The 26,222-nt window shown below is 46.8% G+C and overlaps 1 protein-coding gene across 3 annotated transcripts in view; it reads right to left on the minus strand.

Moving 5' to 3' along the window:
* The window catches only part of snx6 (sorting nexin 6), a 78,155-nt gene extending 71,419 nt beyond the window's left edge, over positions 1–6,736 (minus strand). The window contains exons 1-2 of one of the 3 annotated variants that reach the window (XM_072488616.1): positions 6,635–6,736; positions 6,455–6,502 (exon numbers count right to left, since the gene is read on the minus strand). In XM_072488616.1, the coding sequence (XP_072344717.1) occupies positions 6,455–6,502; positions 6,635–6,640 (54 nt within the window). In that variant the 5' untranslated portion in view covers positions 6,641–6,736. Of the gene's footprint in view, positions 1–6,454; positions 6,506–6,634 lie in introns of all 3 variants that reach the window. The other 2 variants (XM_072488609.1, XM_072488625.1) reach the window with 2 other exon arrangements.
* Between the last annotated feature and the right edge of the window lie 19,486 nt (positions 6,737–26,222).

The raw sequence follows: 26,222 nt of genomic DNA on the forward strand, positions 1-26,222 counted from the left end.
GTAAATGTACTTTTGCCATGTTTGCGGATGACACAAAAATGTGTGAGAAGGCAAGTGGTGAGGATAACAAAGTCTACAGAGGGATATAGACAGGTTAGTTGACTGTGCAAAATCTTGGCAGATGTAATGTAGGAAAATGTGAAGTTATGCACTTTGGTAGGAAGAATAAAGGAGCTGATTATTTAAATGGAGAAAAACTGCAGCACGGAGGGATTTGAATGCCCCGTGCAAAATGACAAGAAGCTAGCATGTACGTTCAGCGGTAATTGGGAAGGCAAATGGAATGTGGTCTTTATTTCAAAGGGAATGGTGTATAAATATAGGGAAGTCTTGCTAAAACTGTGCAAGGCAATAGTTAGACCACACCTGGAATACTGTGAACAGTTTTGGTCCCTTTATTTAAGGGAAGATATACAGGCATCAAGACGATCTAGAGATGGTTCCCTACGTTGATTCTGGATATGGAGACATTTTCTTACGAGAGGTTGGACCTGTACTCATTGGAGTTTAGAAGAGTGAGAGACAACCTTATTGAGACATGGAGGATTCTCAGGGGGCTTGACAGGGTAAATGCTGAGAGCTGTTTCCCCTGGGGGAAGAGTCTAGGACCAGATGTCATTGAATTGTGGAGCAGACACGATGGGTAAAAGTGACTACTTCTGCTCCTACTTTTCTGACTGCATGACCTGTACAACATTCAGACTTGGACTGTTAAGTGCCAAGTAGCATTCACAAGTGCCAGGCAATAACCATCTTCAACAAGAGAGAATCCATCCATCTCCCCATGACATTCAATGGTATTACCATAGCTGAATCCCCCAATATCAACATTCTGGGCAGTAACCATTGATCAGAAACTAGGATTGGACCAGTCATATAAATCCTGTAGCTAAAAGAACAGGTCAAAGGCTGGGGATTCTGCAAGAAGTAACTCACCTCCCAATTTACCAAAGTCTGTCCACCATTCACAAGACAGGAGTGTGATGGAATACTGTTAAAGTCCTTCCTTTTGTTCCTATTCCTTTTAATCTATCTTTATAGTTTTCTTGGCCCGGGTATCGTTAATTGAGATATACCTTCAAGTCGAAAGGAGGAAGTACAGAATTCAAAGTTTCAAATCAAACACTATGTCCTCAAATTTGGTATTTCGTAAAGGAAATCCCCGACTTTCTGGCACCCAGGATATTGGAGGTTCAGTTCGATTGGTTGGCTGGCAATGGGTTGATCAGGGACAGTGTTCTGCCTGGCAACAGACAGCAATTGTCTCCCGTCAGGTGGGGTTTTTCATAGAAAACCCAGCAGAAGACATGAGACCTTCGAAGCAAGAAACTGTGTTTTCTCCCTCTCTCTTGGCTACTGGCTGCCTGCTCTCTCTGTGACTCGTGAGTTAGGAAGGAGGGGGTGGGGGTGGGGGTTGGGAATTAGATAGTTAACCAGATGTATTGTTGCCTATTTAATACTAATTACTGTTAAATAATAAAAAGTTAATTGTGTTAAAATTCACACACCTGATGGCTGTACTTAATCGGGATCAAACCAAAGACATTGGATATTTTAGCAACTTTAATTTCACCTGTGTTGCAACCCCGCGTCAAGTGTGACTGAAAATGGTAGCACACTAACCCTGAGTGTCATGACTATACTCTCCACTTGCCTGGATGAGCGCAATTCAAGAAGCTCAACACCATCCCAGTTAAAGCAGCCTGCTTGATTGGCAGCCCTTCCACCACCAGTGGCAGCCATTTACAAGATGCACTACAGCAACACACCAACGCTCTTTCGACAGCACCTTCCAAACCACAACCTCTGCCATGTGGAAGGACAAGGGCAACAGATGCCTGGAAACACCACACCTGCAGGTTCCCCTCCAAGTCAATCACCATCCTGACATGGAGCTATTTTGCAGTTTCTTTGCTGTTGCCGAGTCAGAAATCTGGAACTCCCATCCTGACAGCATTGAGGGTGCACCTACACCACATGGACTGCAGAAGTTCAAGAAGGTGGCTCACCGCCATCTTCTCAAGGGCAATTAGAGATGGGCAACAAATGCAAGCCTTGCCAGCGATGCCCACATCCAGTGAAAGAATAAAAAAGTTGGATTCCAGTTCCTCGTGGTCACGGATTCCTGAGATTTTGAAATGGGACCTGGAGATTGGAAGGTAACAAAATGTCACCCCATTATTTAAGGGAAGGAGAGAGAAAACAAGGAACAATCGACCTGCAAGCCTTACATTAATAGTAGGGAAAGTGCCAGAATTTATTCTAAAGAATGTGATAAATTGATACTTGGACAATCATAATCTGATTGGGCATTGTCAATATGAATTTACAAATGGGAAATATGTTTGATGAACTTGGAGGTTTTTGAAGATGTTACTAACAAAACTGACGACGGAGGGTTGATGGACACAATACATTTGGCTGTTCTGAAGACTTTTGATAAAGTCCCCCATAAGAGGTTGATTAGCCAAATAAAAGCACATGGGAAAGGAGGCAATTTACTGGCATGGATTGAGGATTGGCGAACAGGCAGAAAACAAAGAGGAGGAATAAATGTGTCATTCTTGCATTGGCAGGCTGTGGCTAGTGGTGTACCTCAAGGATCTGTACATGGGCCCCAGCTGTTCACAATATATATCAATAATTTGAATGTGGGTTCCAAATATAATATTTCCAAGTTCGCAGATGATACAAAGCTAAGTGGGAATGTGTTGTGAGGAAGATGTAAAGTGGCTATAGGAGGATTTGGACAGACTTAGTGAGTGGGCAAGAACATGGCTGATGGAATATAATGTGGAAAAACGTGAGGTAATCTTCTTCGGTAGAAGGAACAGATGTGTAGAGTATTTCCTAAACGTTAAGTAATTCGAAAGTAAGGGACCTGGGTGTCCTTGTTCATAAGTCACTGAAAGCTAACATGCAAGTGCAGCAATCTAATGGAATGTTAGCCTTCATCGCAAGAGGACTTGCGTATAGTAGTGAGGTCTTGCTTTAATTGCACAGAAGCTTGTAGACCTCGCCTGGAGTATCTGGTGCAGTTTTGGTCCCCTTACCTCAGAAAGGATATTATTGCTAGAGAGGGAGTGCAATGAAGGTTCACCAGACTTGTTCCAGCGATGGTGGGACTGTCTTATAAGGAGAGACTGTGCAAACCAGGCCTGTATTCTCTAGTTTTCAAAAATGAGAGAGAGGTGATCTCATTGAAACCTATAAAATACTGAAATAAATATAGTTGCAGGCAAGATGTTTCCCTTGGCTGGGAAGTCCACAACCAGGAGGCACAATTTCAAAATAAGGGGGATGCCAGCTGAATCCTCGACTTATCTGTCAGTTTACACCAATATTTCCTTTGTCTTACAGTTTAAGTTTAGCTGGAAAAATACCCTAAATAAAACATTTTCAATCCACCTTGATATCTTACATACCCTTAAGATCCCAAGTGTCCTGCTCAACCTTTATTCCTCAATGAGTATCATTTATCTGATGAATCGTGCGGTGTACAAATTGGATGCAGTTTCCCCATTTCAATACAGTGACTATATATCAAAAGAACTTGGTTCAGTGTGAAGAGTGTCCCATCCTGAGGTTGTTACAAGCTCTATATAAATGCAAGTTATTTGTTCAGGAAGGTTCTAACTCATTCAAGCTTCTCTAATTTTACCTCATAACTCAGTCCTGACATTACATACAGGTCTGAAATTTTGCCAGGAAGGTGGTACAGAGCTTTCCGATAGCGTTGGATCCCACACTGTTGGATGAGATAATGGCGACAGGGGGAATGGAGAAGGGGATGGTGTCAGCAATTTATGGGGTGATTCTGGGGGAGGATAAGATATCGCTAGGGAGGATTAAGGTGAAGTGGGAGGAGGATACTAAAGAGGGGTCATGGTGTGAGGTGCTCCGGAGGGTGAATGCGTCAACTTTGTGCGCGAGGTTGGGGCGGATACAGTTGAAGGTGGTGTATGGGGTGCACCTCACAAGGGCGAGGATGAGCCAACTTTTTGAGGGGGTGGAGGATGTTTGTGAACGGTGTGTGTGTGTGGGGGGGGGGGGGGGGGGGGGGGAAAACGACACTAATCACATTCACATGTTTTTGGACCTGTCCAAAACTGGAGGGTTTTGGAAGGAGGTCTTTAGGATAATCTCAAAGGTGGTACACGTGAGACCTGAACCGGGTCCCCTAGAAGCCATATTCAGGGTGTCGGATTGGAAGCGGGTGCAGAGGCAGATGTCTTAGCCTTCGCCACGCTAATCACCCGAAGGTAGATTCTGTTGGGGTGGAGGTTGCCTTCTCCACCTAGTGCCTCGTCATGGCAGGGGGATCTGCTGGAGTTCTTAACACTCAATAAAGTAAAGTTCGAGTTGAGGGGAGGATGGAAGGGCTTTACAACTCATGCAGCTTGTTCATCATGCATTTTCATGAGTTGGATGGCATCGAACATTAGGGTGGGGGTTGGAAGGGGGGTTTTGGAATGTTTAAGTTATTGGTGATTCTTTTCATTGGTGTTTTGAGGATGGGTGGGATAAGGGGATTGTTGGCTGGGGGGTTGCCATTGTATTTCATATTGCTGATTATCTTAAATTTATATGTTTCAATGAAAATATAAAAAAGGAGAATAAAAATATATTTTTTAAACTCCTGACATTAAGACTCTTTCAAAATCCATCAACCTGTACGGAACTAAAATCAGATTCTATGAATCAGCCTTTTAGCTCTTCTTAGTACTGATTCCATGCTTGGTACTTCTCTAAAGCTTTAGTAACTGATACCAAATGTACTACTCAAGTTAAAGTTTAACCAGAGCACTAAACTTCTGCATGGTGCCCTCAGACTTATGCAGCACACTATTTCACAATATGAGCAAACATTCTGTTTGTCCTGTGGACTGCTACTTTGCAATACTGGACACGTGTTGAGTCTACTGCCCTTTGATTCCCCTTCAGCCACGCCTTTGGGCAGTTCAAGACAATTCAATAAACCTGGTGACAAAATATAGAATTTCTGCAGTTTATTCAACGTGACTTTGAAATTGGTCAGAGCTAAACTTCAAGCTGCCCCATTACTAAATTGCAAAACGGTGGCCAGGAGGCAATTTGTCTTAAAGACCAGGTTGATTAAACTGGAAATAAGCCAGAATGGATAGGCTTTGTTCTATGTGCAAATTAAACTTTACATGGCCGAGACACTAAGAGCTCTCAAAATGAAGCTGGCACATGCCCGTTAATGTGCAATTATTTCTACCATTGCCATCTTTAAGCATATTTGATTGACAGCTTTAACTTCTATAACCTTTGGACTGAAGATGAAATAAATTCCTCAGTGCTTCAGCCCTGGCAGGGATTCCATTCTTAGGAAACTTTGATCTGGACATCAGTAACAACAGCACACCTGGAAGGTCCAGAAACATAACCATCACTCATTAGATTCCAAGCAGTGCGTTCTGCAAAGAACACTTTGAACACTTGTGGAGGGGATTTCAATTCCGTTTTAAGTTTCGTGTTGATTCAGTACCTTGGAATACTATTTGACCTACAAATAAATGTACACACATTCATCTGCATTTTAGATATAATCACTGGTATTGTTAAAAGCAGAATTACCAGCAACACAATTTATGCACTTCAACTCAAAAATTCAAAATAAATTTTATCTAAGTTAACATATGAAGTTTGATTCCATATCTATTCACACATTAGGGAGGGGCAAGTGTGTTTTCATTATCTTTCAAACTTTCAACTACACAGCACCTTTGCAACATGCTTCCATGATTCTGTACATGATTTTGCAACATATTGAGCAAACACTTCCATGTACACAGTGTAATCTCAGAAACGTATCACCAAATTATTCAGCTAAATGTTCAAACTGATATAAAGTAGGTCATGGGGGGGGGGGGGGGGCAGAAAGAGGATAAAGCAAAACACGCTAACAATTTGATAATCTGAAATGACATTATTCCCTCGCATTATCAGTAGCTTGTTAGAGGCAAGTCGAGTCAAAAAATTGAGTTCACGATGTTCCAGACTTCCCTCCCCCCACCCCCAGCAAAATGTTATGCTTTTCCTGGGAAGGAAAATAACTTTCCTAAACCACAATCTGTTCCTTAACTGCTACACAAGCAAGCAAAGCAAACGACATTACTACCCTCCGGTCACTCTTGCAGCCAAACCTCTTAAAGCCAACTCAATAACTTGAAACTTCAAAATCGGAGGCTAAATGCTGATGCGAGAAACAGAGAGATAAGCAAGTTAAAGAGGGTCTGTGGTACAATAGAAATCTATCTGGCGTTTAATCGGAAATAATTTCGGCACAGAGAGGCCGAGGAGGTGGGCAAGTGGATCTGTGAAGGGGAAAGTGTGAAGGGAGAAGGGGTGAATTGGCGGATTTTCCACCCAAGGCCCGATGGAGGGCCCCAGACTGGAGAAGCTCAAACCGAGAAGTGGAAAAACTTACTCCTCTGTCCTCCTCTGACAGGAAGTCGGGGCCGTCATCCAAACCTTCCTGCTGATTGAAGAGAAAACATTGTCATTGCAAACAGGAAAACTACCGTCCGCACCCGGCATCTTACTCCAAGTGAGAACAGGTGAAGGCGGCAGTAAGACTGCAGAGCGGTGTAAAATCAGACAGACCCACCATCATGGCTGCGCCGGCCCGACAGCAGCCCGGCTCACGTGACACCCGGGGAACCCCGTGACGCAACAAACAGCGACGCACTTCCTCCACTCAGCTGTTCTCACCCACTTGGTGCAGGGAGGGTGACACCCACTCAGCTGCTCTCACCCCACTGGGTGCAGAGAGGGTGACACCCACTCAGCTGCTCTCACCCACTGGGTGCAGGGAGAGTGACACCCACTCAGCTGGCCTCACCCACTGGGTGCAGGGAGGGTGACACCCACTCAGCTGCTATCACCCACTGGGTGCAGGGAGAGTGACACCCAGTCAGCTGCTCTCACCCACTGGGTGGAGAGAGGGTGACACCCACTCAGCTGTTCTCACCCACTCAGCTGGCCTCACCCACTGGGTGCAGGGAGGGTGACACCCACTCAGCTGCTCTCACCCACAGGGTGCAGGGAGAGTGACACCTAGTCAGCTGCTCTCACCCACTGGGTGGAGAGAGGGTGACACCCACTCAGCTGTTCTCACCCACTGGGTGCAGGGAGGGTGACACCCAATTAGCTGCTCTCACCCACTGGGTACATGGGGAGTGACACCCAATCAGCTGCAGTCAGCCACTGGGTGCAGGGAGTGACACCCAGTCAGCTGCTCTCACCCACTGGGTGCAGGTATGTGTTGGAAACCTGCCCCGCTGAGGTTGAGCTGCATCGTTAACCTGACCTCACCTTCCCCTGTTGGTGAAGTGTGGGAAGGAGAAACTTACCCGGATTAAAGGCAAGGGCATTGGAAATGATGGCTTCCACTGGACTGGATTGCCCCATCCACTGTGATTCCCTCTCAAGGTGGAGGACGACCATCCCATACATTTTGAAAGAGCAGTAATGGCTGAAATGCTGACCGAACCAGCATGTCTCAATGATCATGTTGGAATGGGCTTAACGCTTTATCCCATGCTTTTTGGTGATTGGCATGAAAGAGAACTGGACTGCAAGAGCAGCAGGGTAGCAGAGGCAGTCACTCCTGTGTCACTATATTCAGGTCCTGCCATTGGCGAGGATGAAGTGAGACATACCCACTCCCAGTCGCAAGTTCCATAGACCCATAGAATTCCTACAGTGCAGAAAGAGACCATTCAGCCCATCGAGTTTGCATTGACCCTCTTAAAGAGCATAGTACCAAGGCCCACGCCCCCGCCCAATTCCTATAACCCCACCTAACCTGCATATCTTTAGATACTAAGGGACAATTTAGCATAGGCAATCCACCTAACTCGCACATCTTTGGACTGTGGGAGGAAACCAGAGCGCCTGGAGGAACCCACATAGATATAGGGAGAATGTACAAACCTCACGCAGTCACCAGAGGCTGGAATCGACCCTGGGTCCCTGTCGCTGAGAGGCAGCAGTGCTAACTACTCTGCTACCGTGCCGCCCCTCAAGCAGCTCAGAAGGGCAGCAAGGTGAAAGTAATGACTACCTGTCCCTTAGAATGGGTTGATAAAGATGTCTGCTCCCTTCTGGCAGACCAGTGATTACAATTATAAAATGCAGGGAGATCAATGCTTTGGAAAAATGATCTCCCCATAAATACAGAAAGAGAGAGAGGAAGGAGGAAAGTTATGGGATGGTCGGTGCTGGCAAGGTGCTCTTGATGGTTAGAGTTTCTGTTGGTGATCCTCCTTGCAGGGTTGGAGATGTGTCCCCCCACAGGACTAACCAGGCACAGGCTTCCAAAATGTCTTGAGGGGTTAAATTAAATCAAATCACAACCAGGACACATTACAAAATGTTACCATGATGACGATTGACATTCAGCACCAATGGCAGTAGTCTGTGGGAGCAGCAGTTGAAGTTAGTAGGTCATGTGATGTCATCTCTTGGAATATATCCAGTCAGAGACTAAGCCACCCAATTATTGAGGATAGCAGTGATGAACCACACACATACTTGAGTGAAATTTTTGACTCATATTCTGAAAAGGATTTGTTTGTCACACGACTCCAACCATAAAAGTCAATCCTCTCTAGGTTGGCAGAATTCTGCAGATTTAGGAAGACCAATCACCATTTAAAAGCCTCATTTATTTTCATTTGCTCAATGGGTTCTAACAATTTTCAGTCAGATATTACATTTTGAACAAGTGAAGACACAACCAGGAAAGCACAAAATCTTACATTGAGAAGTTTGGTTGAACATGATATAGCACATCTAAACTTGCCTGGCATATTCCTCAGTGCTGATTGGTGGTTTCCGATGGACGCCATCTAACTACCTCATCAACTGGCAGCTTGAGATTGGCGGATATGTGTCAGCCAGAGGCCATATCACCCCCACCTTCCAGGTGGCCATGGGTTAATTTATAGGTCATATATCGGGTAAATTACCCCAGTAAATCCGATAAACAAATCCTGTAACTCGTATAACTTAGTGCCTTGCACAATGGGCCTCTAGCCATCCCCACCCCAAACACCACCAATCGACACAGCCCCCTACCCCCCTCCCCCTCTTCCCGCGAACCCGGCCTCTGACTCTTCCCACTCCACGGAACTCCCTCTCCTGGCCTTTGGCGGCCAAGTTCTCCAGCTCTACTACGACCCACATGCCCCCTCCAATAATCCATGATTAGCCACTTGAAGAGTTCTGACGGAGGCCAAAAAGGACAATGAATTTAGGGGTACAAATTTGATCTCGGTACCATCTAAGGTTGCCCTAAAGAGCATTTCTGTACTCGTTGGAACGTCCCAGCGCCGCTGCTTAACACTCGCTGTGACATCCCAATTCCCAGACTGAGTGGGTTTCACAATCGCTGTGATATTCCAATTCCCAGACTGACGGAGTTTAACACTCGCTGTGACATCCCAATTCCCAGACTGAGGGGTTTTAACACTCGCTTTGACATGCCAATTCCCAGACTGAGAGAGTTTAACACTCGCTGTGACATCCCAATTCCCAGACTGAGGGGGTTTAACACTCGCTGTGACGTTCCAATTCCCAGACTGAGAGAGTTTAACACTTGCTGTGACATTCCAATTCCCAGACTGAGGGGGTTTAACACTCGCTGTGACATTCCAATTCCCAGACAGAGGGGGTTTAACACTCGCTGTGACATTCCAATTCCCAGACTGAGGGGGTTTAACACTCGCTGTGACATTCCAATTCCCAGACTGAGGGGGTTTAACACTCGCTGTGACATTCCAATTCCCAGACAGAGGGGGTTTAACACTCGCTGTGACATTCCAATTCTCAGACTTCGGGGGTTTAACACTCGCTGTGACATTCCAATTCCCAGACTGAGGGAGTTTAACACTCGCTGTGACATTCCAATTCTCAGACTTAGGGGGTTTAACACTCGCTGTGGCATTCCAATTCCCAGACTGAGGGAGTTTAACACTCGCTGTGACATTCCAATTCTCAGACTTAGGGGGTTTAACACTCGCTGTGACATTCCAATTCCCAGACTGAGGGGGTTTAACACTCGCTGTGACATTCCAATTCCCAGACAGAGGGCGTTTAACACTCGCTGTGACGTTCCAATTCCCAGACTGAGGGAGTTTAACACTCGCTGTGACATTCCAATTCCCAGACTGAGGGAGTTTAACACTCGCTGTGACATTCCAATTCCCAGACTGAGGGAGTTTAACACTCGCTGTGACATTCCAATTCCCAGACTGCGGGAGTTTAACACTCGCTGTGACATTCCAATTCCCAGACTGAGGGAGTTTAACACTCGCTGTGACATTCCAATTCCCAGACTGAGGGAGTTTAACACTCGCTGTGACATTCCAATTCCCAGACTGAGGGAGTTTAACACTCGCTGTGACATTACAATTCCCAGACTGAGGGAGTTTAACACTCGCTGTGACATTCCAATTCCCAGACTGCGGGAGTTTAACACTCGCTGTGACATTCCAATTCTCAGACTGAGGGAGTTTAACACTCGCTGTGACATTCCAATTCTCAGACTGAGGGAGTTTAACACTCGCTGTGACATTCCAATTCTCAGACTGAGGGAGTTTAACACTTGCTGTGACATTCCAATTCTCAGACTGAGGGGGTTTAACACTCGCTGTGACATTCCAATTCTCAGACTGAGGGAGTTTAACACTCGCTGTGACATTCCAATTCTCAGACTGAGGGAGTTTAACACTCGCTGTGACATTCCAATTCTCAGACTGAGGGGGTTTAACACTCGCTGTGACATTCCAATTCCCAGACTGAGGGGGTTTAACACTCGCTGTGACATTCCAATTCTCAGACTGAGGGAGTTTAACACTCGCTGTGACATTCCAATTCTCAGACTGAGGGAGTTTAACACTCACTGTGACATTCCAATTCTCAGACTGAGGGGGTTTAACACTCGCTGTGACATTCCAATTCCCAGACTGAGGGAGTTTAACAATCGCTGTGACATTCCAATTATCAGACTGAGGGAGTTTAACACTCGCTGTGACATTCCAATTCCCAGACTGAGGGAGTTTAACACTCGCTGTGACATTCCAATTCCCAGACTGAGGGAGTTTCACACTTGCTGTGACATTCCAATTCCCAGACTGAGGGAGTTTCACACTTGCTGTGACATTCAAATTCTCAGACTGAGGGGGTTTCACACTTGCTGTGACATTCCAATTCTCAGACTGAGGGAGTTTAACACTCGCTGTGACATTCCAATTCCCAGACTGAGGGAGTTTAACACTCGCTGTGACATTCCAATTATCAGACTGAGGGGGTTTCACACTCGCTGTGACATTCCAATTCCCAGACTGAGGGAGTTTAACACTCGCTGTGACATTCCAATTCCCAGACTGAGGGAGTTTAACACTCGCTGTGACATTCCAATTCCCAGACTGAGGGGGTTTCACACTTGCTGTGACATTCCAATTCCCAGACTGAGGGAGTTTAACACTCGCTGTGACATTCCAATTCCCAGACTGAGGGAGTTTAACACTCGCTGTGACATTCCAATTATCAGACTGAGAGAGTTTAACACTCGCTGTGACATTCCAATTCCCAGACTGAGGGAGTTTAACACTCGCTGTGGCATTCCAATTCCCAGACTGAGGGAGTTTAACACTCGCTGTGACATTCCAATTCCCAGACTGAGGGAGTTTAACACTCGCTGTGACATTCCAATTCCCAGACTGAGTGGGTTTAACATCGCTGTGACATTCCAATTCCCAGACTGAGGGAGTTTAACACTCGCTGTGACATTCCAATTCCCAGACTGAGGGAGTTTAACACTTGCTGTGACATTCCAATTCCCAGACTAAGGGAGTTTAACACTCGCTGTGACATTCCAATTCTCAGACTGAGGGAGTTTAACACTCGCTGTGACATTCCAATTCTCAGACTGAGGGGGTTTAACACTCGCTGTGACATTCCAATTCCCAGACTGAGGGGGTTTAACACTCGCTGTGACATTCCAATTCTCAGACTGAGGGAGTTTAACACTCGCTGTGACATTCCAATTCTCAGACTGAGGGAGTTTAACACTCACTGTGACATTCCAATTCTCAGACTGAGGGGGTTTAACACTCGCTGTGACATTCCAATTCCCAGACTGAGGGAGTTTAACAATCGCTGTGACATTCCAATTATCAGACTGAGGGAGTTTAACACTCGCTGTGACATTCCAATTCCCAGACTGAGGGAGTTTAACACTCGCTGTGACATTCCAATTCCCAGACTGAGGGAGTTTCACACTTGCTGTGACATTCCAATTCCCAGACTGAGGGAGTTTCACACTTGCTGTGACATTCAAATTCTCAGACTGAGGGGGTTTCACACTTGCTGTGACATTCCAATTCTCAGACTGAGGGAGTTTAACACTCGCTGTGACATTCCAATTCCCAGACTGAGGGAGTTTAACACTCGCTGTGACATTCCAATTATCAGACTGAGGGGGTTTCACACTCGCTGTGACATTCCAATTCCCAGACTGAGGGAGTTTAACACTCGCTGTGACATTCCAATTCCCAGACTGAGGGAGTTTAACACTCGCTGTGACATTCCAATTCCCAGACTGAGGGGGTTTCACACTTGCTGTGACATTCCAATTCCCAGACTGAGGGAGTTTAACACTCGCTGTGACATTCCAATTCCCAGACTGAGGGAGTTTAACACTCGCTGTGACATTCCAATTATCAGACTGAGAGAGTTTAACACTCGCTGTGACATTCCAATTCCCAGACTGAGGGAGTTTAACACTCGCTGTGGCATTCCAATTCCCAGACTGAGGGAGTTTAACACTCGCTGTGACATTCCAATTCCCAGACTGAGGGAGTTTAACACTCGCTGTGACATTCCAATTCCCTGACTGAGTGGGTTTAACATCGCTGTGACATTCCAATTCCCAGACTGAGGGAGTTTAACACTCGCTGTGACATTCCAATTCCCAGACTGAGGGAGTTTAACACTTGCTGTGACATTCCAATTCCCAGACTAAGGGAGTTTAACACTCGCTGTGACATTCCAATTCCCAGACTGAGGGAGTTTAACACTCGCTGTGACATTCCAATTATCAGACTGCGGGAGTTTAACACTCGCTGTGACATTCCAATTATCAGACTGAGGGAGTTTAACACTCGCTGTGACATTCCAATTCCCAGACTGAGGGAGTTTAACACTTGCTGTGACATTCCAATTATCAGACTGAGGGAGTTTAACACTCGCTGTGACATTCCAATTCCCAGACTGAGGGAGTTTAACACTCGCTGTGACATTCCAATTATCAGACTGAGGGAGTTTAACACTCGCTGTGACATTCCAATTCCCAGACTGAGGGAGTTTAACACTCGCTGTGACATTCCAATTCCCAGACTGAGTGGGTTTCACACTCGCTGTGACATTCCAATTCCCAGACTGAGGGAGTTTAACACTCGCTGTGACATTCCAATTCCCAGACTGAGGGAGTTTAACACTCGCTGTGACATTCCAATTCCCAGACTGAGGGAGTTTAACACTCGCTGTGACATTCCAATTCTCAGACTGAGGGAGTTTAACACTCGCTGTGACATTCCAATTATCAGACTGAGTGGGTTTAACACTCGCTGTGACATTCCAATTCCCAGACTGAGGGAGTTTAACACTTGCTGTGACATTCCAATTCCCAGACTGAGGGGATTTAACACTCGCTGTGACATTCCAATTCCCAGACTGAGGGGGTTTAACACTCGCTGTGACATTCCAATTCTCAGACTGAGGGAGTTTCACACTTGCTGTGACATTCCAATTCCCAGACTGAGGGAGTTTAACACTCGCTGTGACATTCCAATTCCCAGACTGAGGGAGTTTCACACTCGCTGTGACATTCCAATTCTCAGACTGAGGGAGTTTCACACTTGCTGTGACATTCCAATTCCCAGACTGAGGGAGTTTAACACTCGCTGTGACATTCCAATTCCCAGACTGAGGGGGTTTAACACTCGCTGTGACATTCCAATTCCCAGATTGAGGGAGTTTCACACTCGCTGTGACATTCCAATTCCCAGACTGAGGGAGTTTAACACTCGCTGTGACATTCCAATTCCCAGACTGAGGGGGTTTCACACTCACTGTGACATTCCAATTCCCAGACTGACGGGGTTTAACACTCGCTGTGGCATTCCAATTCCCAGACTGAGGGAGTTTAACACTCGCTGTGACATTCCAATTCCCAGACTGAGGGAGTTTAACACTCGCTGTGACATTCCAATTCCCAGACTGAGGGAGTTTAACACTCGCTGTGACATTCCAATTCTCAGACTGAGGGAGTTTAACACTCGCTGTGACATTCCAATTATCAGACTGAGTGGGTTTAACACTCGCTGTGACATTCCAATTCCCAGACTGAGGGAGTTTAACACTTGCTGTGACATTCCAATTCCCAGACTGAGGGGGTTTAACACTCGCTGTGACATTCCAATTCCCAGACTGAGGGGGTTTAACACTCGCTGTGACATTCCAATTCTCAGACTGAGGGAGTTTCACACTTGCTGTGACATTCCAATTCCCAGACTGAGGGAGTTTAACACTCGCTGTGACATTCCAATTCCCAGACTGAGGGAGTTTAACACTCGCTGTGACATTCCAATTCACAGACTGAGGGGGTTTAACACTCGCTGTGACATTCCAATTCCCAGACTGAGGGAGTTTCACACTCACTGTGACATTCCAATTCCCAGACTGAGGGAGTTTAACACTCGCTGTGACATTCCAATTCCCAGACTGAGGGGGTTTAACACTCGCTGTGACATTCCAATTCCCAGACTGAGGGGGTTTAACACTCGCTGTGACATTCCAATTCCCAGACTGAGGGAGTTTAACACTCGCTGTCACATTCCAATTCCCAGACTAAGGGGGTTTAACACTCACTGTGACATTCCAATTCCCAGACTGACAGGGTTTAACACTCGCTGTGACATTCCAATTCCCAGACTGAGGGGGTATCACACTCACTGTGACATTCCAATTCCCAGACTGACGGGGTTTAACACTCGCTGTGACATTCCAATTCCCAGACTGAGGGGGTTTAACACTCGCTGTGACATTCCAATTCCCAGACTGAGGGAGTTTAACACTCGCTGTGACATTCCAATTCCCAGACTGAGGGAGTTTAACACTCGCTGTCACATTCCAATTCCCAGACTAAGGGGGTTTAACACTCACTGTGACATTCCAATTCCCAGACTGACAGGGTTTAACACTCGCTGTGACATTCCAATTCCCAGACTGAGGGGGTATCACACTCACTGTGACATTCCAATTCCCAGACTGACGGGGTTTAACACTCGCTGTGACATTCCAATTCCCAGACTGAGGGGGTTTAACACTCGCTGTGACATTCCAATTCCCAGACTGAGGGAGTTTAACACTCGCTGTGACATTCCAATTCCCAGACTGAGGGAGTTTAACACTCGCTGTGACATTCCAATTCCCAGACTGAGGGGGTTTCACACTCACTGTGACATTCCAATTCCCAGACTGACGGGGTTTAACACTCGCTGTGACATTCCAATTCCCAGACTGAGGGGGTTTAACACTCGCTGTGACATTCCAATTCCCAGACTGAGGGGGTTTAACACTCACTGTGACATTCCAATTCCCAGACTGACAGGGTTTAACACTCGCTGTGACATTCCAATTCCCAGACTGAGGGAGTTAAACACTCGCTGTGACATTCCAATTCCCAGACTGAGGGGGTTTAACACTCGCTGTGACATTCCAATTCCCAGACTGAGGGAGTTTAACACTCGCTGTGACATTCCAATTCTCAGACTGAGGGAGTTTAACACTGGCTGTGACATTCCAATTCCCAGACTGACGGGGTTTAACACTCGCTGTGACATTCCAATTCCCAGACTGAGGGGGTTTAACACTCGCTGTGACATTCCAATTCCCAGACTGAGGGAGTTTAACACTCGCTGTGGCATTCCAATTCCCAGACTGAGGGAGTTTAACACTCGCTGTGACATTCCATTTCCCAGACTGAGGGAGTTTAACACTCGCTGTGACATTCCAATTCCCAGACTGAGGGAGTTTAACACTCGCTGTGACATTCCAATTCTCAGACTTAGGGGGTTTAACACTCGCTGTGGCATTCCAATTCCCAGACTGAGGGAGTTTAACACTCGCTGTGACATTCCAATTCCCAGACTGAGGGAGTTTAACACTCGCTGTGACATTCCAATTCTCAGACTGAGGGGGTTTAACACTCGCTGTGGCATTCCAATTCCCAGACTGAGGGAGTTTAACACTCACTGTGACATTCCAATTCTCAGACTTAGGGGGTTTAACACTCGCTGTGGCATTCCAATTCCCAGACTGAGGGAGTTTAACACTCGCTGTGGCATTCCAATTCCCAGACTGAGGGAGTTTAACACTCGCTGTCACATTCCATTCACAGACTGAGGGAGTTTAACACTCGCTGTGACATTCCAATTCCCAGACTGAGGTGGTTTCACACTCACTGTGACATTCCAATTCCCAGACTGAGGGAGTTTAACACTCGCTGTGACATTCCAATTCCCAGACTGAGGGGGTTTAACACTCGCTGTGACATTCCAATTCCCAGACTGCGGGAGTTTCACACTTGCTGTGACATTCCAATTCTCAGACTGAGGGAGTTTAACACTCGCTGTGACATTCCAATTCCCAGACTGAGGGGGTTTCACACTCACTGTGACATTCCAATTCCCAGACTGAGGGAGTTTAAAACTCGCTGTGGCATTCCAATTCCCAGACTGAGGGAGTTTAACACTCGCTGTGACATTCCAATTCCCAGACTGAGGGGGTTTCACACTCACTGTGACATTCCAATTCCCAGACTGAGGGGGTTTCACACTCACTGTGACATTCCAATTCTCAGACTGAGGGAGTTTAACACTCGCTGTGACATTCCAATTCCCAGACTGAGGGGGTTTCACACTCACTGTGACATTCCAATTCCCAGACTGAGGGAGTTTAACACTCGCTGTGACATTCCAATTCCCAGACTGAGGGGGTTTAACACTCGCTGTGACATTCCAATTCCCAGACTGAGGGGGTTTAACACTCGCTGTGACATTCCAATTCCCAGACTGAGGGAGTTTCACACTTGCTGTGACATTCCAATTCCCAGACTGCGGGAGTTGAACACTCGCTGTGAGATTCCAATTCCCAGACTGAGGGAGTTTAACACTCGCTGTGACATTCCAATTCCCAGACTGAGGGAGTTTAACACTCGCTGTGACATTCCAATTCCCAGACTGAGGGAGTTTCACACTTGCTGTGACATTCCAATTCCCAGACTGAGGGAGTTTAACACTCGCTGTGACATTCCAATTCCCAGACTGAGGGAGTTTAACACTCGCTGTGACATTCCAATTCCCAGACTGAGGGAGTTTAACACTCGCTGTGACATTCCAATTCCCAGACTGAGGGAGTTTAACACTCGCTGTGACATTCCAATTCCCAGACTGAGGGAGTTTAACACTTGCTGTGACATTCCAATTCCCAGACTGACGGGGTTTAACACTCGCTGTGACATTCCAATTCCCAGACTGCGGGGGTTTAACACTCGCTGTGACATTCGAATTCCCAGACTGAGGGAGTTTAACACTCGCTGTGGCATTCCAATTCCCAGACTGAGGGAGTTTCACACTTGCTGTGACATTCCAATTCCCAGACTGAGGGAGTTTCACACTTGCTGTGACATTCCAATTCTCAGACTGAGGGAGTTTAACACTCGCTGTGACATTCCAATTATCAGACTGAGGGAGTTTAACACTCGCTGTGACATTCCAATTATCAGACTGAGGGAGTTTAACACTCGCTGTGACATTCCAATTCCCAGACTGAGTGAGTTTAACACTCGCTGTGACATTCCAATTCCCAGACTGAGTGGGTTTCACACTCGCTGTGACATTCCAATTCCCAGACTTAGGGGGTTTAACACTCGCTGTGACATTCCAATTCCCAGACTGAGGGAGTTTACCACTCGTTTTGACATTCCAATTCCCAGACTGAGAGAGTTTAACACTCGCTGTGACATTCCAATTCCCAGACTGAGGGAGTTTCACACTTGCTGTGACATTCCAATTCCCAGACTGAGGGGGTTTAACACTCGCTGTCACATTCCAATTCCCAGTCTGAGGGGGTTTAACACTCGCTGTGACATTCCAATTCCCAGACTGAGGGGGTTTCACACTCGCTGTGACATTCCAATTCCCAGACTGAGGGAGTTTACCACTCGTTTTGACATTCCAATTCCCAGACTGAGGGGGTTTAACACTCGCTGTGATATTCCAATTCCCAGACTGAGGGAGTTTCACACTTGCTGTGACATTCCAATTCTCAGACTGAGGGAGTTTACCACTCGCTGTGACATTCCAATTCCCAGACTGAGGGAGTTTAACACTCGCTGTGACATTCCAATTATCAGACTGAGGGAGTTTAACACTCGCTGTGACATTCCAATTCCCAGACTGAGTGGGTTTCACACTCGCTGTGACATTCCAATTCCCAGACTGAGGGAGTTTACCACTCGTTTTGACATTCCAATTCCCAGACTGAGGGAGTTTAACACTCGCTGTGACATTCCAATTATCAGACTGAGGGAGTTTAACACTCGCTGTGACATTCCAATTCCCAGACTGAGTGGGTTTCACACTCGCTGTGACATTCCAATTCCCAGACTGAGGGAGTTTACCACTCGTTTTGACATTCCAATTCCCAGACTGAGGGAGTTTAACACTCGCTGTGACATTCCAATTCCCAGACTCAGTGGGTTTCACACTCGTTGTGACATTCCAATTCCCAGACTGACAGGGTTTAACACTCACTGCGACATTCCAATTCCCAGACTGAGGGAGTTTAACACTCGCTGTGACATTCCAATTATCAGACTGAGGGAGTTTAACACTCGCTGTGACATTCCAATTCTCAGACTGAGGGAGTTTAACACTCGCTGTGACGTTCCAATTCTCAGACTGAGGGAGTTTAACACTCGCTGTGACATTCCAATTCCCAGACTGAGGGAGTTTACCACTCGTTTTGACATTCCAATTCCCAGACTGAGTGAGTTTAACACTCGCTGTGACATTCCAATTCCCAGACTGAGGGAGTTTAACACTCGCTGTGACATTCCAATTCCCAGACTGAGGGAGTTTACCACTCGTTTTGACATTCCAATTCCCAGACTGAGGGAGTTTAACACTCACTGTGACATTCCAATTCCCAGGCTGAGTGGGTTTAACACTCGCTGTGACATTCCAATTCCCAGACTGAGGGAGTTTAACACTCGCTGTGACATTCCAATTCCCAGACTGAGGGAGTTTAACACTCGCTGTGACATTCCAATTCCCAGACTGAGGGAGTTTACCACTCGTTTTGACATTCCAATTCCCAGACTGAGGGAGTTTAACACTCACTGTGACATTCCAATTCCCAGGCTGAGTGGGTTTAACACTCGCTGTGACATTCCAATTCCCAGACTGAGGGAGTTTAACACTCGCTGTGACATTCCAATTCCCAGACTGAGGGAGTTTACCACTCGTTTTGACATTCCAATTCCCAGACTGAGGGTGTTTAACACTCACTGTGACATTCCAATTCCCAGGCTGAGTGGGTTTAACACTCGCTGTGACATTCCAATTGCCAGACTGAGGGAGTTTAACACTCGCTGTGACATTCCAATTATCAGACTGAGGGGGTTTAACACTCGCTGTGACATTCCAATTCCCAGACTGAGGGGGTTTAACACTCGCTGTGACATTCCAATTCCCAGACTGAGGGGGTTTCACACTGGCTGTGACATTCCAATTCCCAGACTGACAGGGTTTAACACTCGCTGTGACATTCCAATTCCCAGACTGAGGGGGTTTCACACTCGTTGTGACATTCCAATTCCCAGACTGAGGGAGTTTAACACTCGCTGTGACATTCCAATTATCAGACTGAGGGAGTTTAACACTCGCTGTGACATTCCAATTCCCAGACTGAGGGGGTTTAACACTCGCTGTGACATTCCAATTCCCAGACTGAGAGAGTTTAACACTCGCTGTGACATTCCAATTCTCAGACTGAGGCAGTTTAACACTTGCTGTGACATTCCAATTCCCAGACTGACGGGGTTTAACACTCGCTGTGACATTCCAATTCCCAGACTGAGGGAGTTTAACACTCGCTGTGGCATTCCAATTCCCAGACTGAGGGAGTTTAACACTCGCTGTGACATTCCAATTCCCAGACTGAGGGAGTTTAACACTCGCTGTGACATTCCAATTCCCAGACTGAGGGAGTTTAACACTCGCTGTGACATTCCAATTCCCAGACTGAGGGAGTTTAACACTCGCTGTGACATTCCAATTCTCAGACTTAGGGGGTTTAACACTCGCGGTGGCATTCCAATTCCCAGACTGAGGGAGTTTAACACTCGCTGTGACATTCCAATTCTCAGACTTAGGGGGTTTAACACTCGCTGTGGCATTCCAATTCCCAGACTGAGGGAGTTTAACACTCGCTGTGACATTCCAACTCCCAGACTGAGGGAGTTTAACACTCGCTGTGACATTCCAATTCCCAGACTGAAGGAGTTTAACACTCGCTGTGACAATCCAATTATCAGACTGAGTGGGTTTCACACTCGCTGTCACATTCCATTCACAGACTGTGGGAGTTTAACACTCGCTGTGACATTCCAATTCCCAGACTGAGGGGGTTTCACACTCACTGTGACATTCCAATTCCCAGACTGAGGGAGTTTAACACTCGCTGTGACATTCCAATTCCCAGACTGAGGGGGTTTAACACTCGCTGTGACATTCCAATTCTCAGACTTAGGGGGTTTAACACTCGCTGTGGCATTCCAATTCCCAGACTGAGGGGGTTTCACACTTGCTGTGACATTCCAATTCCCAGACTGAGGGAGTTTAACACTCGCTGTGACATTCCAATTCCCAGACTGAGGGAGTTTAACACTCGCTGTGACATTCCAATTCCCAGACTGAGGGGGTTTAACACTCGCTGTGACATTCCAATTCCCAGACTGAGGGAGTTTAACACTCGCTGTGACATTCCAATTCTCAGACTTAGGGGGTTTAACACTCGCTGTGGCATTCCAATTCCCAGACTGAGGGGGTTTCACACTCACTGTGACATTCCAATTCTCAGACTGAGGGAGTTTAACACTCGCTGTGACATTCCAATTCCCAGACTGAGGGGGTTTCACACTCACTGTGACATTCCAATTCCCAGACTGAGGGAGTTTAACACTCGCTGTGACATTCCAATTCCCAGACTGAGGGGGTTTAACACTCGCTGTGACATTCCAATTCACAGACTGAGGGGGTTTAACACTCGCTGTCACATTCCAATTCCCAGACTGAGGGAGTTTCACACTTGCTGTGACATTCCAACTCCCAGACTGCGGGAGTTGAACACTCGCTGTGACATTCCAATTCCCAGACTGAGGGAGTTTAACACTCGCTGTGACATTCCAATTCCCAGACTGAGGGAGTTTAACACTCACTGTGACATTCCAATTCCCAGACTGAGGGAGTTTCACACTTGCTGTGACATTCCAATTCCCAGACTGAGGGAGTTTAACACTCGCTGTGACATTCCAATTCCCAGACTGAGGGAGTTTAACACTCGCTGTGACATTCCAATTCCCAGACTGAGGGAGTTTAACACTCGCTGTGACATTCCAATTCCCAGACTGAGGGAGTTTAACACTCGCTGTGACATTCCAATTCCCAGACTGAGGGAGTTTAACACTCGCTGTGACATTCCAATTCTCAGACTGAGGGGGTTTAACACTCGCTGTGACATTCCAATTCCCAGACTGAGGGGGTTTCACACTCGCTGTGACATTCCAATTCCCAGACTGAGGGAGTTTACCACTCGTTTTGACATTCCAATTCCCAGACTGAGGGGGTTTAACACTCGCTGTGACATTCCAATTCCCAGACTGAGGGAGTTTAACACTCGCTGTGACATTCCAATTCCCAGACTGAGGGAGTTTAACACTCGCTGTGACATTCCAATTCCCAGACTGAGGGAGTTTAACACTCGCTGTGACATTCCAATTCCCAGACTGAGGGAGTTTAACACTCGCTGTGACATTCCAATTCCCAGACTGAGGGAGTTTAACACTTGCTGTGACATTCCAATTCCCAGACTGACGGGGTTTAACACTCGCTGTGACATTCCAATTCCCAGACTGCGGGGGTTTAACACTCGCTGTGACATTCGAATTCCCAGACTGAGGGAGTTTAACACTCGCTGTGGCATTCCAATTCCCAGACTGAGGGAGTTTCACACTTGCTGTGACATTCCAATTCCCAGACTGAGGGAGTTTCACACTTGCTGTGACATTCCAATTCTCAGACTGAGGGAGTTTAACACTCGCTGTGACATTCCAATTATCAGACTGAGGGAGTTTAACACTCGCTGTGACATTCCAATTATCAGACTGAGGGAGTTTAACACTCGCTGTGACATTCCAATTCCCAGACTGAGTGAGTTTAACACTCGCTGTGACATTCCAATTCCCAGACTGAGTGGGTTTCACACTCGCTGTGACATTCCAATTCCCAGACTTAGGGGGTTTAACACTCGCTGTGACATTCCAATTCCCAGACTGAGGGAGTTTACCACTCGTTTTGACATTCCAATTCCCAGACTGAGAGAGTTTAACACTCGCTGTGACATTCCAATTCCCAGACTGAGGGAGTTTCACACTTGCTGTGACATTCCAATTCCCAGACTGAGGGGGTTTAACACTCGCTGTCACATTCCAATTCCCAGTCTGAGGGGGGTTTAACACTCGCTGTGACATTCCAATTCCCAGACTGAGGGGGTTTCACACTCGCTGTGACATTCCAATTCCCAGACTGAGGGAGTTTACCACTCGTTTTGACATTCCAATTCCCAGACTGAGGGGGTTTAACACTCGCTGTGACATTCCAATTCCCAGACTGAGGGAGTTTAACACTCGCTGTGACATTCCAATTATCAGACTGAGGGAGTTTAACACTCGCTGTGACATTCCAATTCCCAGACTGAGTGGGTTTCACACTCGCTGTGACATTCCAATTCCCAGACTGAGGGAGTTTACCACTCGTTTTGACATTCCAATTCCCAGACTGAGGGAGTTTAACACTCGCTGTGACATTCCAAATCCCAGACTGAGTGGGTTTCACACTCGTTGTGACATTCCAATTCCCAGACTGACAGGGTTTAACACTCACTGTGACATTCCAATTCCCAGACTGAGGGAGTTTAACACTCGCTGTGACATTCCAATTATCAGACTGAGGGAGTTTAACACTTGCTGTGACATTCCAATTCCCAGACTGAGTGAGTTTAACACTCGCTGTGACATTCCAATTCCCAGACTGAGGGAGTTTAACACTCGCTGTGACATTCCAATTCCCAGACTGAGGGAGTTTACCACTCGTTTTGACATTCCAATTCCCAGACTGAGGGAGTTTAACACTCACTGTGACATTCCAATTCCCAGGCTGAGTGGGTTTAACACTCGCTGTGACATTCCAATTCCCAGACTGAGGGAGTTTAACACTCGCTGTGACATTCCAATTCCCAGACTGAGGGAGTTTACCACTCGTTTTGACATTCCAATTCCCAGACTGAGGGTGTTTAACACTCACTGTGACATTCCAATTCCCAGGCTGAGTGGGTTTAACACTCGCTGTGACATTCCAATTCCCAGACTGAGGGAGTTTAACACTCGCTGTGACATTCAAATTCCCAGACTGAGGGGGTTTCACACTCACTGTGACATTCCAATTCCCAGACTGACGGGGTTTAACACTCGCTGTGACATTCCAATTCCCAGACTGAGGGGGTTTAACACTCGCTGTGACATTCCAATTCCCAGACTGAGGGGGTTTAACACTCACTGTGACATTCCAATTCCCAGACTGACAGGGTTTAACACTCGCTGTGACATTCCAATTCACAGACTTGAGGGGCTTTAACACTCGCTGTGACATTCCAATTCCCAGACTGAGGGGGTTTAACACTCGCTGTGACATTCCAATTCCCAGACTGAGGGGGTTTCACACTCGCTGTGACATTCCAATTCCCAGACTGACAGGGTTTAACACTCGCTGTGACATTCCAATTCCCAGACTGAGGGGGTTTCACACTCGTTGTGACATTCCAATTCCCAGACTGAGGGAGTTTAACACTCGCTGTGACATTCCAATTATCAGACTGAGGGAGTTTAACACTCGCTGTGACATTCCAATTCCCAGACTGAGGGGGTTTAACACTCGCTGTGACATTCCAATTCCCAGACTGAGAGAGTTTAACACTCGCTGTGACATTCCAATTCCCAGACTGAGGGAGTTTAACACTTGCTGTGACATTCCAATTCCCAGACTGACGGGGTTTAACACTCGCTGTGACATTCCAATTCCCAGACTGAGGGAATTTAACACTCGCTGTGGCATTCCAATTCCCAGACTGAGGGAGTTTAACACTCGCTGTGACATTCCAATTCCCAGACTGAGGGAGTTTAACACTCGCTGTGACATTCCAATTCCCAGACTGAGGGAGTTTAACACTCGCTGTGACATTCCAATTCCCAGACTGAGGGAGTTTAACACTCGCTGTGACATTCCAATTCTCAGACTTAGGGGGTTTAACACTCGCGGTGGCATTCCAATTCCCAGACTGAGGGAGTTTAACACTCGCTGTGACATTCCAATTCTCAGACTTAGGGGGTTTAACACTCGCTGTGGCATTCCAATTCCCAGACTGAGGGAGTTTAACACTCGCTGTGACATTCCAATTCCCAGACTGAGGGAGTTTAACACTCGCTGTGACATTCCAATTCCCAGACTGAGGGAGTTTAACACTCGCTGTGACAATCCAATTATCAGACTGAGTGGGTTTCACACTCGCTGTCACATTCCATTCACAGACTGAGGGAGTTTAACACTCGCTGTGACATTCCAATTCCCAGACTGAGGGGGTTTCACACTCACTGTGACATTCCAATTCCCAGACTGAGGGAGTTTAACACTCGCTGTGACATTCCAATTCCCAGACTGAGGGGGTTTAACACTCGCTGTGACATTCCAATTCCCAGACTGAGGGAGTTTAACACTCGCTGTGACATTCCAATTCTCAGACTTAGGGGGGTTTAACACTCGCTGTGGCATTCCAATTCCCAGACTGAGGGGGTTTCACACTCACTGTGACATTCCAATTCCCAGACTGAGGGAGTTTAACACTCGCTGTGACATTCCAATTCCCAGACTGAGGGAGTTTAACACTCGCTGTGACATTCCAATTCCCAGACTGAGGGAGTTTAACACTCGCTGTGACATTCCAATTCCCAGACTGAGGGGGTTTAACACTCGCTGTGACATTCCAATTCCCAGACTGAGGGAGTTTAACACTCGCTGTGACATTCCAATTCTCAGACTTAGGGGGTTTAACACTCGCTGTGGCATTCCAATTCCCAGACTGAGGGGGTTTCACACTCACTGTGACATTCCAATTCTCAGACTGAGGGAGTTTAACACTCGCTGTGACATTCCAATTCCCAGACTGAGGGGGTTTCACACTCGCTGTGACATTCCAATTCCCAGACTGAGGGAGTTTAACACTCGCTGTGACATTCCAATTCCCAGACTGAGGGGGTTTAACACTCGCTGTGACATTCCAATTCACAGACTGAGGGGGTTTAACACTCGCTGTGACATTCCAATTCCCAGACTGAGGGAGTTTCACACTTGCTGTGACATTCCAATTCCCAGACTGCGGGAGTTGAACACTCTCTGTGACATTCCAATTCCCAGACTGAGGGAGTTTAACACTCGCTGTGACATTCCATTCCCAGACTGAGGGAGTTTAACACTCGCTGTGACATTCCAATTCCCAGACTGAGGGAGTTTAACACTCGCTGTGACATTCCAATTCTCAGACTTAGGGGGTTTAACACTCGCTGTGGCATTCCAATTCCCAGACTGAGGGGGTTTCACACTCACTGTGACATTCCAATTCCCAGACTGAGGGAGTTTAACACTCGCTGTGACATTCCAATTCCCAGACTGAGGGAGTTTAACACTCGCTGTGACATTCCAATTCCCAGACTGAGGGAGTTTAACACTCGCTGT

Source organism: Scyliorhinus torazame, chromosome 2, assembly GCF_047496885.1.
Source record: "Scyliorhinus torazame isolate Kashiwa2021f chromosome 2, sScyTor2.1, whole genome shotgun sequence".
NCBI lineage: Eukaryota > Metazoa > Chordata > Chondrichthyes > Carcharhiniformes > Scyliorhinidae > Scyliorhinus > Scyliorhinus torazame.